Raw genomic sequence first — 13,520 nt, 5'->3', positions numbered from 1 at the left:
AATATTCTGTGCCAGGCACGCAGCTAATCTAGTTACCTGCATTGTCCCCATTTTTCAGATGGACACACTGAGTCTCAGAAAGGTTAGATAATATGCTGGAGGTGACAGCTAGTCAGTGGGGGGAGGACTGGAGCCCAGGCCTGCCTACCTGCCTACCTATAGCCCCTTGACCCAGTGCCCACGCTCTGCCACCTCTTCCCTGGACTCCCACGCTCGCCTCCCCCACAGAAGCAGAGGCTGGAAGGCCTGGTGTGGCAGCCGCTGTGCAGCCTGGCCAAAGCCCTGGGCGGCCCTCAGAACCTGATCAAGAAGCGTCTGGACAAACTACTGGACTTTGAGCGGCTGGAAGAGAAGCAGTTGGAGGAGAGCAGCATGACCTACGAGGAGAAGGAGGCCTGGCACATGTACCAGACGCTCAACTCCCTGCTGGTGGCTGAGCTCCCACAGTTTAACCAGCTGGCCATGCAGTGGCTGGGCCAGATCCTGCGTACATTCATGGCTCTCCAGAGGGACTTTGCAAAGCAAGTGCTACAGAGGGCAGAGGGCAGCTTGGCCCAGGTAAGGCCTCTGGGACTGGGACAGCTCTGGGGGAGTAGCCAGGCGAGGCCTTGAAGCCCCTTCAGCTCTCTGTCTGCAGGGGCTGTGATGGGGGTTGGACCTTCTGAACAGGTCCTCAGGAGCTTAAGAGGAGGCTGTGGGGACCTTGTGGGGATCTCTTGTGCCTGTTCCCTCTCCATTAATGGAGTCAGATTATGAAAACAAGAATAGAACTTGGATTCCAGGCCATGCCCAGGCTCTGGAACTCAGAAGCAGAGGAAGCTCTCATGAAAAAATGGTAGACCTAAGGCCATTCCCTGGAGCGGATTAGAAGTTGGCAAAGACAAGGCCCCTTCCTTGCAGTCAGGAGTAAATGTGTCCAGCTGGTGTTTCTGCTACACTCACTGCTTCTAGCAGCCGCCTCCTCGTGAGCACTTACCGTGTACCTGTCTGAAGCATCATCTGTGCATTATTTCACTTACTCCTTGAACACCCCTACAGACTAAGTTTTATTATTATCTTTATTCAAAAGGACACCGAGACACACCCATTTGCCCAAGGCCACACAGCCAGAAGTGGGATGTGAACCCTGACAGGTCACCTCCAAATGCTCAGCAGCCTGTAAGAGAAGCTGTCAGCTGAAAGCAGAAATAGGTTGCAAAGAGGTTTGGACAAACCTCCAAATGCAAACTTTGATTTTGGAGTTTTGAAGATGGGGGTCGATGTAGGAAGGAATCCTCAGCTGTTTTCAGGTCTCTCTGATGTCATCATCAGAACTGAATGGCCTGTGGGTCCAGCCTCGGGAGCAGTTTCGGTGCTCCTGATACCACATGTTGTCTCCTGTGCTTCTCCAGCTCAGCTTTCCCATCCATTCCTTTGCATGGAAATTCCTCTAAAATTTCCCCCATTTACCGCCTCCCCCCGCCCCCCTCCCCCCATAGACCCACTCTATGCCTTGCAGCATGCCTCTTCTGAGTAGACTCCAGTCCCTTTGCAGAGACTCCTTCCTTGGTCTGGATGCCCCTCCCTATTGTCCCCCAGGCCTTTCACAGTGTCTGTCATGGGGTAGGAGCTCCCCAAATATATGACAGGTAAACGAGTCTTTCCGTGAAGCTCTCAGAATTGCCCCTTTCCAGGTGGAAGACCCCCTCTTCCATCCTCTGTACTCCGGCAGCCCTTAGGATGTATTGCTGCTAAGCACATATCAGAGCCAGCTTTCTGCTGGGGTGATGGATGAAGCTGCTTTTCTTCTTTAAGAAGGACTGGAACTATGGGCTTTTCTTCTTTTTGGCCCTCGCAGCATTTAATACAGAGTTCTCTCTCAGACACTCTTTTTGAATTGAATTAGGCCTGAACTATCTGCCATAAGAAGCATTTCTCTTTCCTGAAGGCAGAGGGTAAATCTGATTAGATGATCTTTTCATTCTCCTCCTGCTCTCTAATTTTCTCTCCAGGGCTACCAGACCCCCTTGTATTTAGGCCACAGTGTGCCAGGCTGGGGAGTGTCTAGGGATGCCAGTCGGGCAGGTCGACTTTATAAAAGCAGAAAGAGTGCATTTTTTGTTTGGTTCTGTAATGTAGAATGTTAGAGCCTGATGGTGATTGATGCCATCTTCCTTGTCTGTATCCCTCTTGGATTTATTCCGCGGAGCTTGGGGAAGTGTTGCATGGTAAAACCTCAATCTGTCAGCACGGGGGTGGGGCAGGCTCTAAATGAGAGCCAAGAGCAGGAGAGCAGTGAGTTTGGTGACAAGCAGAGAGGATACGTCTCTGTTAGGTGTGGGGTCTCACTCACTCCCAGGTTGTCAGACGAGCGTGCAGGAGATGCCCAACAGGGCCAAAGTCACTGGACGGTGTTACTCAGAACTACTGTAGCCAGCTTAGGCATAAAGAAGAACGCCGACCTGCACCCCTGGGAGGCCGTGAGGAGGTCGCGCTGAGGCCTGGCTGCATTCAGTACAAATAACGTTGTCAGGGCTCTGACTTTCGCTCCATCCTTGGTGCTATTTCCCTCTCTGGGATGACCCGATTCTCAGGCCTTTTCCTGCATGGTGGGAATGGTGGCTCCCAACAGCTCCAAGCATGAACTTTTACATCTCAGAACCCAAAGGAAGAGCGACCCTCGGATTCCTAGTTGTCACATACTGAATCCGATGAGGGCATTCTGATTGGCCTTGCTCGGGCCTATTGCCCAGTCCTTGGACTGATCGTGGTAGATAGGAGAAGGGAGGCCACAGCTGCCGGTTCTGTGGCTAGAGCACCGCGATGGGCAAGTCTCCGGGACTGCCATGGAAGGGGCTTCCTCGAAGGGAAGTGGGACAGTAGCCAGACAACAAATGATAGCTGGCCAAGATAAAAAGGCCCACCATATCACATCTGGGGCTAGCATGTGGGCTGCCAGGGTCTCCCTGTCCCCTCTCCCTCGAAGAAGGTTCTGATGACGGTGTCTGTCCCCACCCAGCTGCCCCACCACCAGCTCTCTGAGCCAGCCTTCCGGAAGCTGGTGGAGGATGCACTAGGCCAGGCTGGCCACCAGCTTTGCTCCTTTCAAGAGAACTTCAAGAAAGTGCTGCCACCTCCGACCGTACAAGTAAGTGTCCCTCCTTCCCCTGCGAAGACCGTCCAGTCCTTCACCTGCCAGCGGGGTGAGGCCCGATCTCCTATTGCCTCTCTCTTTTCTTCTTCCAATGCCTCCTGTTACCCATGAACGTTCTCCCGTTCCCTTTCTCCTTTCTCGCTGTGAGCCGGGGAAGGGGGTCAGGTGGGAAGCACACCCCGTACACCCTCGCCCTTCATGGCCAGTAAGCGAAAGAGCAGGACAGAACTCTTGGGTCAAGAATAAGGGAACCCACGCATTTCAATAGTAAGTGAACTTAGGTGTGATAATGGGCAAGTAGCATTAACATTCCCAACCTAGAACTCCTTCAAATTTTTTACCATAATTTACCATTTCCTCACTACCTTCTCACCGAACCTGCTTTCAATACCAGCATTTGGGATGAATAAAAAGTTTGAATAAGGAGTCATTTTAAAAAAATTTTTTTTGCTATGGAATTTTTTAAAAGTATAGTTGACATACAATATTATAGTAGTTTTGAGTATATTCGACATTTATATACTGTACAATATAATCCCCATGATAAGACCATCTGTCACTATATGAAGTTATTACGATATTATTGAGTATATTCCTTGTGCTGTATATTATATCCCCATGACTTGTTTATTTTTTAACTAGAAGTTTGTTTGCTAGGGAATATTTATTTATTTATTTACTTACTTACTTATTTACTTATTAACGCCTACAGCACCTGGTCTTCCTAGGTGGTCTCCCATCCAAGTACTAACCAGGCCCAACCCTGCTTAGCTTCTGAGATCAGACAAGATCCGGTGCATTCAGGGTGGCACGGCCATAGATACTATGGAATTTTTAACTGCAAAAGACAGTATTTCAGCTGCATTATAGTTTACAAAGCTTTGGCTGGCCATATCCTTTTTGTGGTAAAGTAGTTTTCTCTAAAATATAAAGAAAGTGTATCTTCCGGTCCACTTGAAGACTATACCCAGGTAGTGCATGTTTTACAAGTAACTAAAGTAGCTGAAGGGAGAAGGGGCTCCCAGAGTACGACGAACCTGGGTCTGAGAAAACTGAAACTGTGTTCAGTCACATGGGAGATGTGAGGTGAAGGGTCAGGAGACAGCCCCAAGCTTCCCCAGCGGAGAAGGGGGCCCAGAGACAGAGAGACAAGGAAAGGAGCCCAGAAGAGCTGGGCAGATACAGGCAGGCTTCACACCTGGCGAGAGCGCAGAGAATGTCAAAGACCATCAGAGACACGTGTCTGCTCCTGGGGCCTCAGCTGCCCCCACTCCCTCCCCCACACTGAGACTGCCCCAGCGAGTCCTCGACCGGGGTGTGACATGGTCCCTTCAACCTGGAGAGAGGAAGGGCGCAGAAAATGAAGAACAGATCAACCACTCGAGTGAGTTGGGGAAACTTCTCTCTCATTCTACTTAAAATAACAGTTACCTTATTGGAAAAGCAATCTATGCCGATACTAGAAAAAAGGAGACTCAGAAAAACAAAAAGAAGAAACAAATGGGAACATAAGAGTCCCAGTGTGTATCATATGCAAATTGGTAGGAAGAGAATAGATCCCACCTCTCCCACCCCCCACTGACAGGACGCACATGCGCACGCGCGCGCGCGCGCACACACACACACACACACACACACACACACACACACACACACACACCCTTCCTATAAATTCCTGACTTGCTTGGCTAAGGGCACAGAACCCACAGAAGTGATGTAGCCGACAGGACAGTCCTAGTACAGTCCTAGTGACGATATCTTTCCCTGCCTCCCTCCACCCCACCCCAGTCCCTCCAGGGAGTGCTGCTGCTCTCCGTACAGGTAGGAGCTGCCAGACTCAGGTGGGAGCTGCCAGACTCGGGAAAGAAGGCAAACGCTTGCCGTACCGCTGCCTTTTATACTCATGCTAACACCACCCGTCTGAAATAAAAAGCTGCCCCGTCTCTACACTTCCATTTAAGGGCCTGTTTTGAAACATCAGGTTCTGCCGGTTCCTGATCCTGACTCAGTGAACCCATTGGGGTATGAGTAATGGCAGAGTCTGTGTCCAAATGTCCCTGAAGGACACCTCTGTCTACCTCCCTAAACCCCACAGCTCCCTACCTAGAAATAACTGTGTAGAACATGGTGAATGTATATATATATATGAAGAGAGAGAGAGGCAGAGAGAGAGAGAGAAAGAGAGAGAGAGAGAATGAATGTGTAGTAAATCTCTGTTCAACATTTTTAGTTTTTTCTTTGTTTTACAAAAAGGGAACTGTCACCCCTGAGTCCCTTCTTGTTGATACTTTTGCTGGAAACAGTGAACGATAAAACACAGGACCTGTTAAGAGATTTTTGGACGAGCTTAAAAGTGCCTCTGGGAGACTCATTCTCTGCAGCTAGATGGCAGTTTCCATGAGGGCAAAGCTCTCTTCCTGAGTTTCTGCTACACCGTTCACAAGGGTTACCGAGCCTTTAAACAGTAGGTGCTCCGTAAATTTTTGTGGACTGAAAACTCAGGGGGTGAAAGATGGCATTCCCTTCATTCATACGTGTGGGAGGGTCTACCTGTGCCTGCCCTGTGCCGGCTGGCTAACACGCCAGATGAGTAAGGCCTGGTGTCCGCATGAAGATCACAATCTAACACCTAGTGGTGTTGAAAGGCCTGTGCAAGGCATTTTTCTGAGGGATAACTTAGCTTGGTGCTAGATGCAGAATCCTGGGCCCAGTTCTGGAGTTCTGTAACCGAATGATTTCAGAACCTGAATAAGAATTGTAGAAAACCCTTGCAGTATAGACCTGGGAGGGATTTTAGGGGTTAAATTAGAAGTTCCTTCTGAGATGCCTTTGGATACTAAGACTATGTCTTCCTCATCCGATCCAGAGATGTCCATTAGGGGACTGTTGCCCCCGTCGGGGTGGCAGGGGTGGGGCCGGCATCTGCCCAGGACTGCTGGTTCTCGCCCTGAGGGCAAGCGCTGGCCCAGCTTTGAGGCGCTAACTCAAGCGCCTGTCTGCCTGTCTGTCTCTGTCCTGCCTCTCCCCAGCCACTCCTTCCGGGAGCTGAACGCCAAGTGCAGGCTCTCCTGAGCAGATATGGCCCGGAAAAGCTGTACCAGGTGACAAGCAACATCCGCGGGTCTGGGACCCTGGACCTGACGCTGCTGCAGGGCCAAGTCGTGGCCCTCCTTCAAAACAAGGACACCAAAGGCAACAGCAGCCGCTGGCTGGTGGACACTGGGGGTACGTGGGACTTTGTGGCCGTCCTCCCCCCTCTAAGAAAACCACCCAGCAGCAGCCGGTGGGGAGACATGGGCAGTCTTGTGGGCCAGAGTCTGGCTGTGAACATCCAGACAGGGAATGGGCACAGGTCAAAATGTGGGGCTTGGACGCAAGTGGCCTAATGTGGTGCGTGCAATGCCAAAAAGAGGAGTTTGAGTCTTTTTCACTGTAACATTCATTGTCAAGCACTTACTGTGTGCTGGGTGCTATGCTATGCAAGGAAGACAAGGGCCCTGCCTGGGGAACCTCACAAACCGCTGGGTTGGAAAGACTTCGGCACCTTCAGCATCGCCCTGGAAGATGGAGATACAGAGAAGGGATGCTTAGCTCTCGGCTGCATGAACAGACGTCTCACGTCCAGATTGAGAGAGGTGTTATCTTGTCCCCTCTGCACTGGTCACACCCTCGAGGTGTGCTGCTCCGGTTTGGGTGCCCCAGTGTAACTGGAGGCAGGTGGCAGTGTGAACCCAGGAGGAGATGGCCCAGCAGAGGACATGTAACACGCAGGACGAGGGTCACACAGGATTGTTGGGAGGGGACAGAGCGACAGTTTTCCCACTTCGGACAGTTTATAATTATTACTTAAGGATCTTCATGTGTATTGGAAACAAAATTAGTACATAAAACCATGATTTTATTCGTACTGTATAGTGCAAGAAGAATTTTAAAGAAGTGAGCCTATTAAAAAATTAAGGAAGCAGCACAAATCCAGCAGAAATCATGATTCACGTTGAAAAACAGCTGAACAGGGGTTAAAACAAGGCTCCTGGGGTCAAGAGGCCTGGGCGTGGCTCCCAGCAAGGCCACTTTACTAGCCCTACGACCTTGGAGAGCTTACGGAGCCTCTCAGAGCTCGGAGCTTGGTTGGCGCAGCAGGAGAATGGAGACGGCACCGACCCGAGTGCTGTGAGGTCTAGGTAGTCAACGCCAGTCCTTGCGCCCAGGGCGCTCTCGGGCAGCGGTGGCCGTTCATAGCGACAGCAACCAGGGCGGCACTGGAGGAGTTGTTACATGAGGAAGAAATCGGGAGCACTGAGAGAAGAGAAGTTCTGCCTCCTGGGAAAGTGGCCTTGCTCAGGGCTGCCACCAGAGGGAAGGGGGCCAGTGGCACCACACTGGGAAAGCAGTCTTCAACCCAGTCTGAGGAGACACTTTTTCTCTCTGTCAGAGCTGTTCAAGACAGAGTGGGCTGCCTCAGGAGGGAGTGAGCTCCCTGTCTCTGGAGGTGTGCAAGCAGAAGCTAGAGACTGTGAGTGCAGGGTGCGGGGTGGGTTCATGAGCTTCCTAGATGAGCTTTCCAAGCCCTCTTCACTGCCGAGAAGCTGTGTTGGAGACGTTGACATCCATGAATGGCGGCGACTTCCTCTGTCATTGAAGGGGTGGAGAAGGTGGCCCACAGCCAGATAACATTCTGCGTGTCCTGTAGGACATCGAGGATACGCGCCAGCTGGGAGACTGGAGCAGTACAGCGTCGTCCCCGGCGAGGAGAAGCTCGGAGGGCAGGCGGGGCCTCATGAGGGCTTCCGACATCTATCACCAGAGCCCGCCCCAGCCCCAGTCCCCTCTGTCCCAACTGGGACCCAGGTGAGTCTGGGAGAGGGGTGGGGGCTTGCCTTCCAATGGCCACCCGGAGTGGGGCTCTGATTTTCCTCCTACCTGGGGGGGCTACCATCCTCTGAGGCCAGGGCCTTGATCAATGGCCACGCCAGTGTCCTGGCCAGGGGTGGGACCTGGAGAAAGGAAGTGCCGATACCTGCTGCCACGTGTAGTTAGACACAGAAAGGTGCATTTCGTCCGACTCTGTTGATGCGAAATGTCCGGAAGAGGCAAATGCATAGACACAGAAAATAGATCAGTGGTTGGCAGGGGCTGCGGGCAGGGGCAATGGGAAGTAACTGCTAACTAACTAGTGATGGCCGCGCAACCTTGTGAGCACATCGAAAACCGCCTGTGTGATTTTGAATAAGTTCCTTGACTTCTCTGAGTCTCAATTTCCTTTACCTGAAAAATGGGACAAATAGTTATAGAATTGTGAAAGTCAAAGCCAGACAAAGTGCTAGAACAGAGCCGATCACATCGTAGATGTTAGGGGTGGAGGTAGCAGGAGGAGCCATCGTCTTTCGCACAGAAGACGTGTTTAGGTGGTGATGACTGCCCAGCAATAGGGACCGAGTTGCCGGGAGGGATGAAGATGAACCGCTTCTCTGGGTTGCGTCTGTCTGTCTTCCCACCCTGATCAATTCTGTGTCGCTCCCCATGTGTTTCAGGTGGTGGCAGTGTACCCCTTTGTGGCCAGAAGCAGCTGTGAAGTGAGTCTGCAGGCAGGCCAGTCTGTGACTGTCCTGGAGGCCCAGGACAAGAAAGGAAACCCGGAATGGAGCCTTGTAGAAGTGAACGGACAGAGGGGATACGTGCCTTCCAGCTTCCTGGCCAGGGCCCCAAGCCCAGCTCCGTGGGGCTGGAGCCTGCCCTCCTAGGGTGCCTTCCTTAGAGCCCACATTACCAAGGGATGGACAGGCTTGCAGGCTGGGACTCCGGGGGAGAAAAAGCGAAGAGAAGGCGGGGTAGAAGGGGACATCAGGCTGGGTAGGGTGACGGGCACCCAGAAGGCAGCCAGAAGAGGAGGGTGCGCCCTGGTGTGGGTGGGCGCGAAAGGCTCCAGCTGGGACCGCTCATGAAGTCGTTCCAACCCGGAGTCACAACACCCTAGATGGCAGGGTGATCAGGGCTTGCCATAGCTGAAGGCCAGTCCTACCTGTGCCCCCGTCTGCACCCATGGAGAGAGTCACCCAGTGAACATTACCTGTGTGCTGTGCGGTTGCAGGGAGGGGCACTGGAGAATCCTCGAACTGCCAGGTCTGGCAGCTCACTTTTCCGCGTGTGGTGTCAGGAGGCACCATAACCAACCAGTCGTCTTTTTATTTCTCCTCGCTGGGAACTAAACCCCACAGAGTCCCCTCTAGCGGGAGAGCGAGGGCTTGTCGGGCCAGAGGAGGGGTTCCTAGGAGACTCTTGCCCAGGCCTGGGAGTGGCTGTGACCAAGTCACAGTTCTGGAATGTGTGTAGGCAAATTCAGAAGCATCCCAGGGAGGAGGGGATTTTGAGGGTGTGTTAAGTGGGGTGTGTGAGGCCGCTGGCAGCAGTTACACACTGTGACCGTTTTCTCTGGACTAGGGGACAAAGGAGCATGCAAATCCCAGAGGAAACTGTGAAGCAGGTAATTATAGGCCTGGTGGGTGGTGGAGACTTGGTCATGGCTTGGTTTCCTGTTTCTGGAAGAAGGGGAGCCAGGGGAACCCCCAGTAACTTCAGGAGGCCGCTGAGGGCCTGGAAGCAACCGTGGCCCTGATGTCAGTTGGCTGTGGGACCTTAGACATAGGGCACAACCTCAGGTCTCCCATCCATAAAGACCGGGCTCACAGGGTTGAGGCCGATGATGTGGGAGCCCTTTGCACACCGTGAAGCGGATGTACACGTAAATTGCCTTTAGTTGCAGGATGTTTGGGGAGTGGTCTCAGCATCAGCATCTCTGCCCACTCTCCATTCCTGTGCCCATGGCGGGCACTGTTCGTCAGCATGGCCTCCTTTCCCCCAACCCAGCATCTGCTGCAGGAGGCTTCTCAATACTGCATTCTGGGTAGCCAAACTCTCGAACTTCATGAGAGCAAACCTATTATCCTTTTGTAGAACCTGGAAATGGAAGCCCCTGAAAATGGCTCCCATTCAAGAAAGACCGACCCATTGGGGCGATTTTGGGTGCAGCCACTGTTGAATCATGATCTCTAGGGTGTCACTTTGGGCTAAGACAAATTACAAGAGTCACAGAAGAGTATAAAGGTGATCGAACATGGTCCTTAATACAAATTTTGGAACCAACCCAAAATAGAGTGTGTGTAAAAACAGGTGTCAGTTAAGACTTATTTCCAAGAACATCTTTTGGTAATGTAACTCTAAGCTCTGGTTTTTTGAGGGCATTTAAGAAACATATACAGGTCAGTGTCAGCCTGTAACTCACCTCCTTTGGGCTTGTAAAAGCGGGAAGGCTACATAATGCGGGAGAAACTCAGTCCCCATAACCCCTTTCCCAGCCCCAAATTCACTTTAAAAGATGCTCTTGACTCATCTTCCTTTCTCTTTCCTGCTCAGATTTCTGATACAATCAGGAAGCATAGGGGAGCAGATGATAAAATGAGAAATCCATTTGTGGTCCACAACACTCACCGAGAGGCCGCTGTGTGCTAGAACCTTGGCTCGGGGCTTAACGTTGCTGCTCATTGCAGTCGCCCGGGTACCTTTCCACTATGACTGACACCGGGACCCCACCTGGAGATTCTGATGTAATTGGTTTGGGATGTGGCCCAGGCCTCCAAAACTCAGGTGCTTAGTGTGTGGCCAGGGTTGGAGACCTCTACCCTAGATACCCAGTGGCGGACTAGAGAGACCTGGGGTCAGAAATGACCACGAGCTGTAAGCTAGGACGTGCCCCATCAGTGCTTTGTACTAGCTCTGATGTTTTGAACAGGCAGCTCTAGAGGTGGTTTGAAATAGGACAGGCTGTTCTGTCAGGTCCCAGAATGTATATTTATAAGTGCCATTAAAAGGGATCTGAACAAAATTGGATGTTTTGTAGGCATAAGGGGGAAAACTGAAATACACTTGGAACCAAATCTATCTCATGAAGGGAAAATAAAGTATTCAGTAGCACATAGGTTGCAGTTTCTCGTGGATGAGATTAAAAGTCACTGAGGGGTGAGAAAATGCATATTGAGAAGATGAAGAATGGCCTGAATTTTCTCCAGGGGACTCTGTGTAATGTGCCTTTCCCTACCAAAATGCCTAGAACCATTGCACTGTGTCTTGTTTATTTCACTGTTGGGCTGTCACATATTGAACTTGCTAAGGCATTTGCCTATAAACCCAACAAGACCTTTAGGAGTTGAGGACTGATTCACAGGGGTGCCCCTTGCTCCCTGCAGTGGAGTGAGACTTCTTTAAGCTTTTGGGCCCCAGCCCGGTTTTGGACATGAGGACAAGATTACAATATCAAAGGAAAGATGAGTGAATTCTCGGTTAATATAATGAGATCTAGCTTGGTGAATAACTGATGTGAACTACTGGGAATAAAGGACTTCGAAGGTGAAAATGTCTCCGGAATTTGTGTGACTATCCATTGGATAGTCAGTTACCCTAGTGTGACATTTGTTCACTGGATGCTTGCTGTACATAAAAATGGTACCTCATTCATCCTCGTGTTTATTTAAGGAGTATCTACAGCACACCTCCAGGAGTTGACCTTAGGTCACAGCAAGAAACCATACAGATGGGGGCCTTTTCCTCCCAAAGTCCACGGTCCGGTGAGAGAGGCAAGTCAACAGTCAGTCAAATGCAGCATTAAGTGTTAGGATAGGGCAGTAACAGGTGCCACTGGAGCCCAGGGATGGGGCCAGTCCCTACTTGGATGTGGCGGCTAATGGAGGCTTTCTGAAAGAAGTGACATCCAAGCCAAGGCCTGATGGGTAACTAGGGTTAGGAGAAGTTGGGAGGGAGGGCATGTGCAAAGGCCCAGAGGTAAGAGTGAGCACGGTTTGTCAGGGAACTGAAATGCTGTAGAACTAAAACATAGGGTATGGGTAGAGGCGGTGGATGCGGTGAGAGATGGCTTAGGTCAACATGGTGAGGAGCTTTGGGTTTTATGCTAAAGGCAGTGGGGGTGGGGCACTAAGAGGTTCGAAGCGGAGGAGTGACACACCCAGGGTTTCTATTTCAGGATGCAAGCTCTGGCGCACCCCAGAGTCTCCCTAAGCATCTGTCTCGTGCCTCAAGTTCTATACATATTGCTCAGATAAACATCCCAGAGGGGTGGGAACACAGAGGCCCAGTTTCTGAGGAACCTCCCAGCCAGCTGGAGAGGCAAGACGTGCAAGTGTCAGGCAGTTACTTGGCACTCCAGGGCAGGAAACAAGAGGGAGATTTGGTGGGGGCGGGAGACAGGGGCTTAGGTGGTTAAGGAAGGCTTCCTGGAGGAGGTGGGGCAGGTGCTGGGCCATGTAGGACAAATAAGATTGAGGAAAGCAAAAAGGGAAAGAGAGGCCTTCGCAGGCCTGGGGAGGTAGCGCGGTGCTGTGAAAAGTGCCTGGCACTTAATTGGCCTTAGAAAACCCGAGTTCAAGGCCTACTTGACCATAGGCAAATAGCAAATGCTCTTATCATGATTTCTGTGTATGACAAAGTTTGATGAGGGTCCCCAGCCTCCCCTGTCCTCCCTACTCAGCCGCCGAAGTACTCATTGTCGAGTTCTGGCTTGTCTCTAGTCCCTGGCTCCCTCTTCTAGGACCCAACTTCCAGTGTAGAAGAGTCATGTTAGGGCCTGTTAAGGCAGGGAAGAGACTGAAACGCCTTGGGCTGGTGTTAAGGAGAGAAAAGAGTTGGTTTCCCCTCCCGGCACATCACTAGGAGCTAGGATCCTGAACAATCCATTCGCTTAACCTTTCTCATCTGTTTTTTTCTCTGTAATTTCTGAACTTGTCTTTTCTTTTTTCTCATCCGTAAAATGGGTACAATTCCTGTCCTCACAGGATGGCTGAGAGGCGTAAATGACAGTGCATGTGGTCCCGGACCACATCAGGAGCATCACCAACAGGCAGTGAGGGAACATGTGAACTATGGCCACCAGGTGGCAGCAGAGCTCCACCCGTCAGCTGAGGGAGGGCTGGGAGGCGCTGTGGAGTCCAACTGAAATGAATGCGCATTGGAGCCAGGTGAAGGACATTAGGGAGTGGTGGGGACTGTGTTGGACCCAAGCATACACGCTCAGTCTGAAGGAGCAACTTCTTGGCTCCCATCTACGTTGCCGCATCAGAATGAGGGCTCAGTAGGTCCAGACATTCTGATTTTTCAAGAGAAGCCAGAAACCAGGGTTTTCTTTGTTTGTTTTAACCTTTTGATGTGAAGTATTCTGTGCGGAGATTGTGCGGGTCACAAAAACCCATTCTTGCATCTTCTGCCTGAGTGTGGGTTGACGGTCCTGGGGGGGGGGGATGGGAGGGTGGGGAGCAGTGAGCCCCAGGTCAGGAGGATGAGAAGTGGGGGTGAGGCATCTAGGGAAAAGGCTTCTTGTCTCGAT

The 13,520-nt window shown here is 51.4% G+C and overlaps 1 protein-coding gene and 1 non-coding gene across 8 annotated transcripts in view; one reads left to right on the top strand and one right to left on the bottom strand.

Annotated features, from left to right (window-relative positions):
- The window catches only part of ARHGEF37 (Rho guanine nucleotide exchange factor 37), a 38,115-nt gene extending 25,726 nt beyond the window's left edge, over positions 1-12,389 (top strand). For 6 of the 7 annotated variants that reach the window (XM_036224791.1, XM_016150356.2, XM_016150357.2 and 3 more), the window contains 5 exons: positions 229-558; positions 2,999-3,127; positions 6,163-6,358; positions 7,824-7,981; positions 8,665-12,389. In XM_036224791.1, the coding sequence (XP_036080684.1) occupies positions 229-558; positions 2,999-3,127; positions 6,163-6,358; positions 7,824-7,981; positions 8,665-8,874 (1,023 nt within the window). In that variant the 3' untranslated portion in view covers positions 8,875-12,389. The remainder of the gene's footprint in view (positions 1-228; positions 559-2,998; positions 3,128-6,162; positions 6,359-7,823; positions 7,982-8,664) is intronic. The other variant, XM_036224792.1, reaches the window with a different exon arrangement.
- Positions 3,837-3,955, bottom strand: LOC118606245. Its single transcript, XR_004952318.1, has one exon. It is a non-coding gene; the product is annotated as a 5S ribosomal RNA (ribosomal RNA).
- Positions 12,390-13,520: the final 1,131 nt, after the last annotated feature.

This window comes from Rousettus aegyptiacus, unplaced genomic scaffold, assembly GCF_014176215.1.
Source record: "Rousettus aegyptiacus isolate mRouAeg1 unplaced genomic scaffold, mRouAeg1.p scaffold_m13_p_7, whole genome shotgun sequence".
NCBI classification, from domain to species: domain Eukaryota; kingdom Metazoa; phylum Chordata; class Mammalia; order Chiroptera; family Pteropodidae; genus Rousettus; species Rousettus aegyptiacus.
This window is presented reverse-complemented; position numbering and strand designations above follow the sequence as displayed.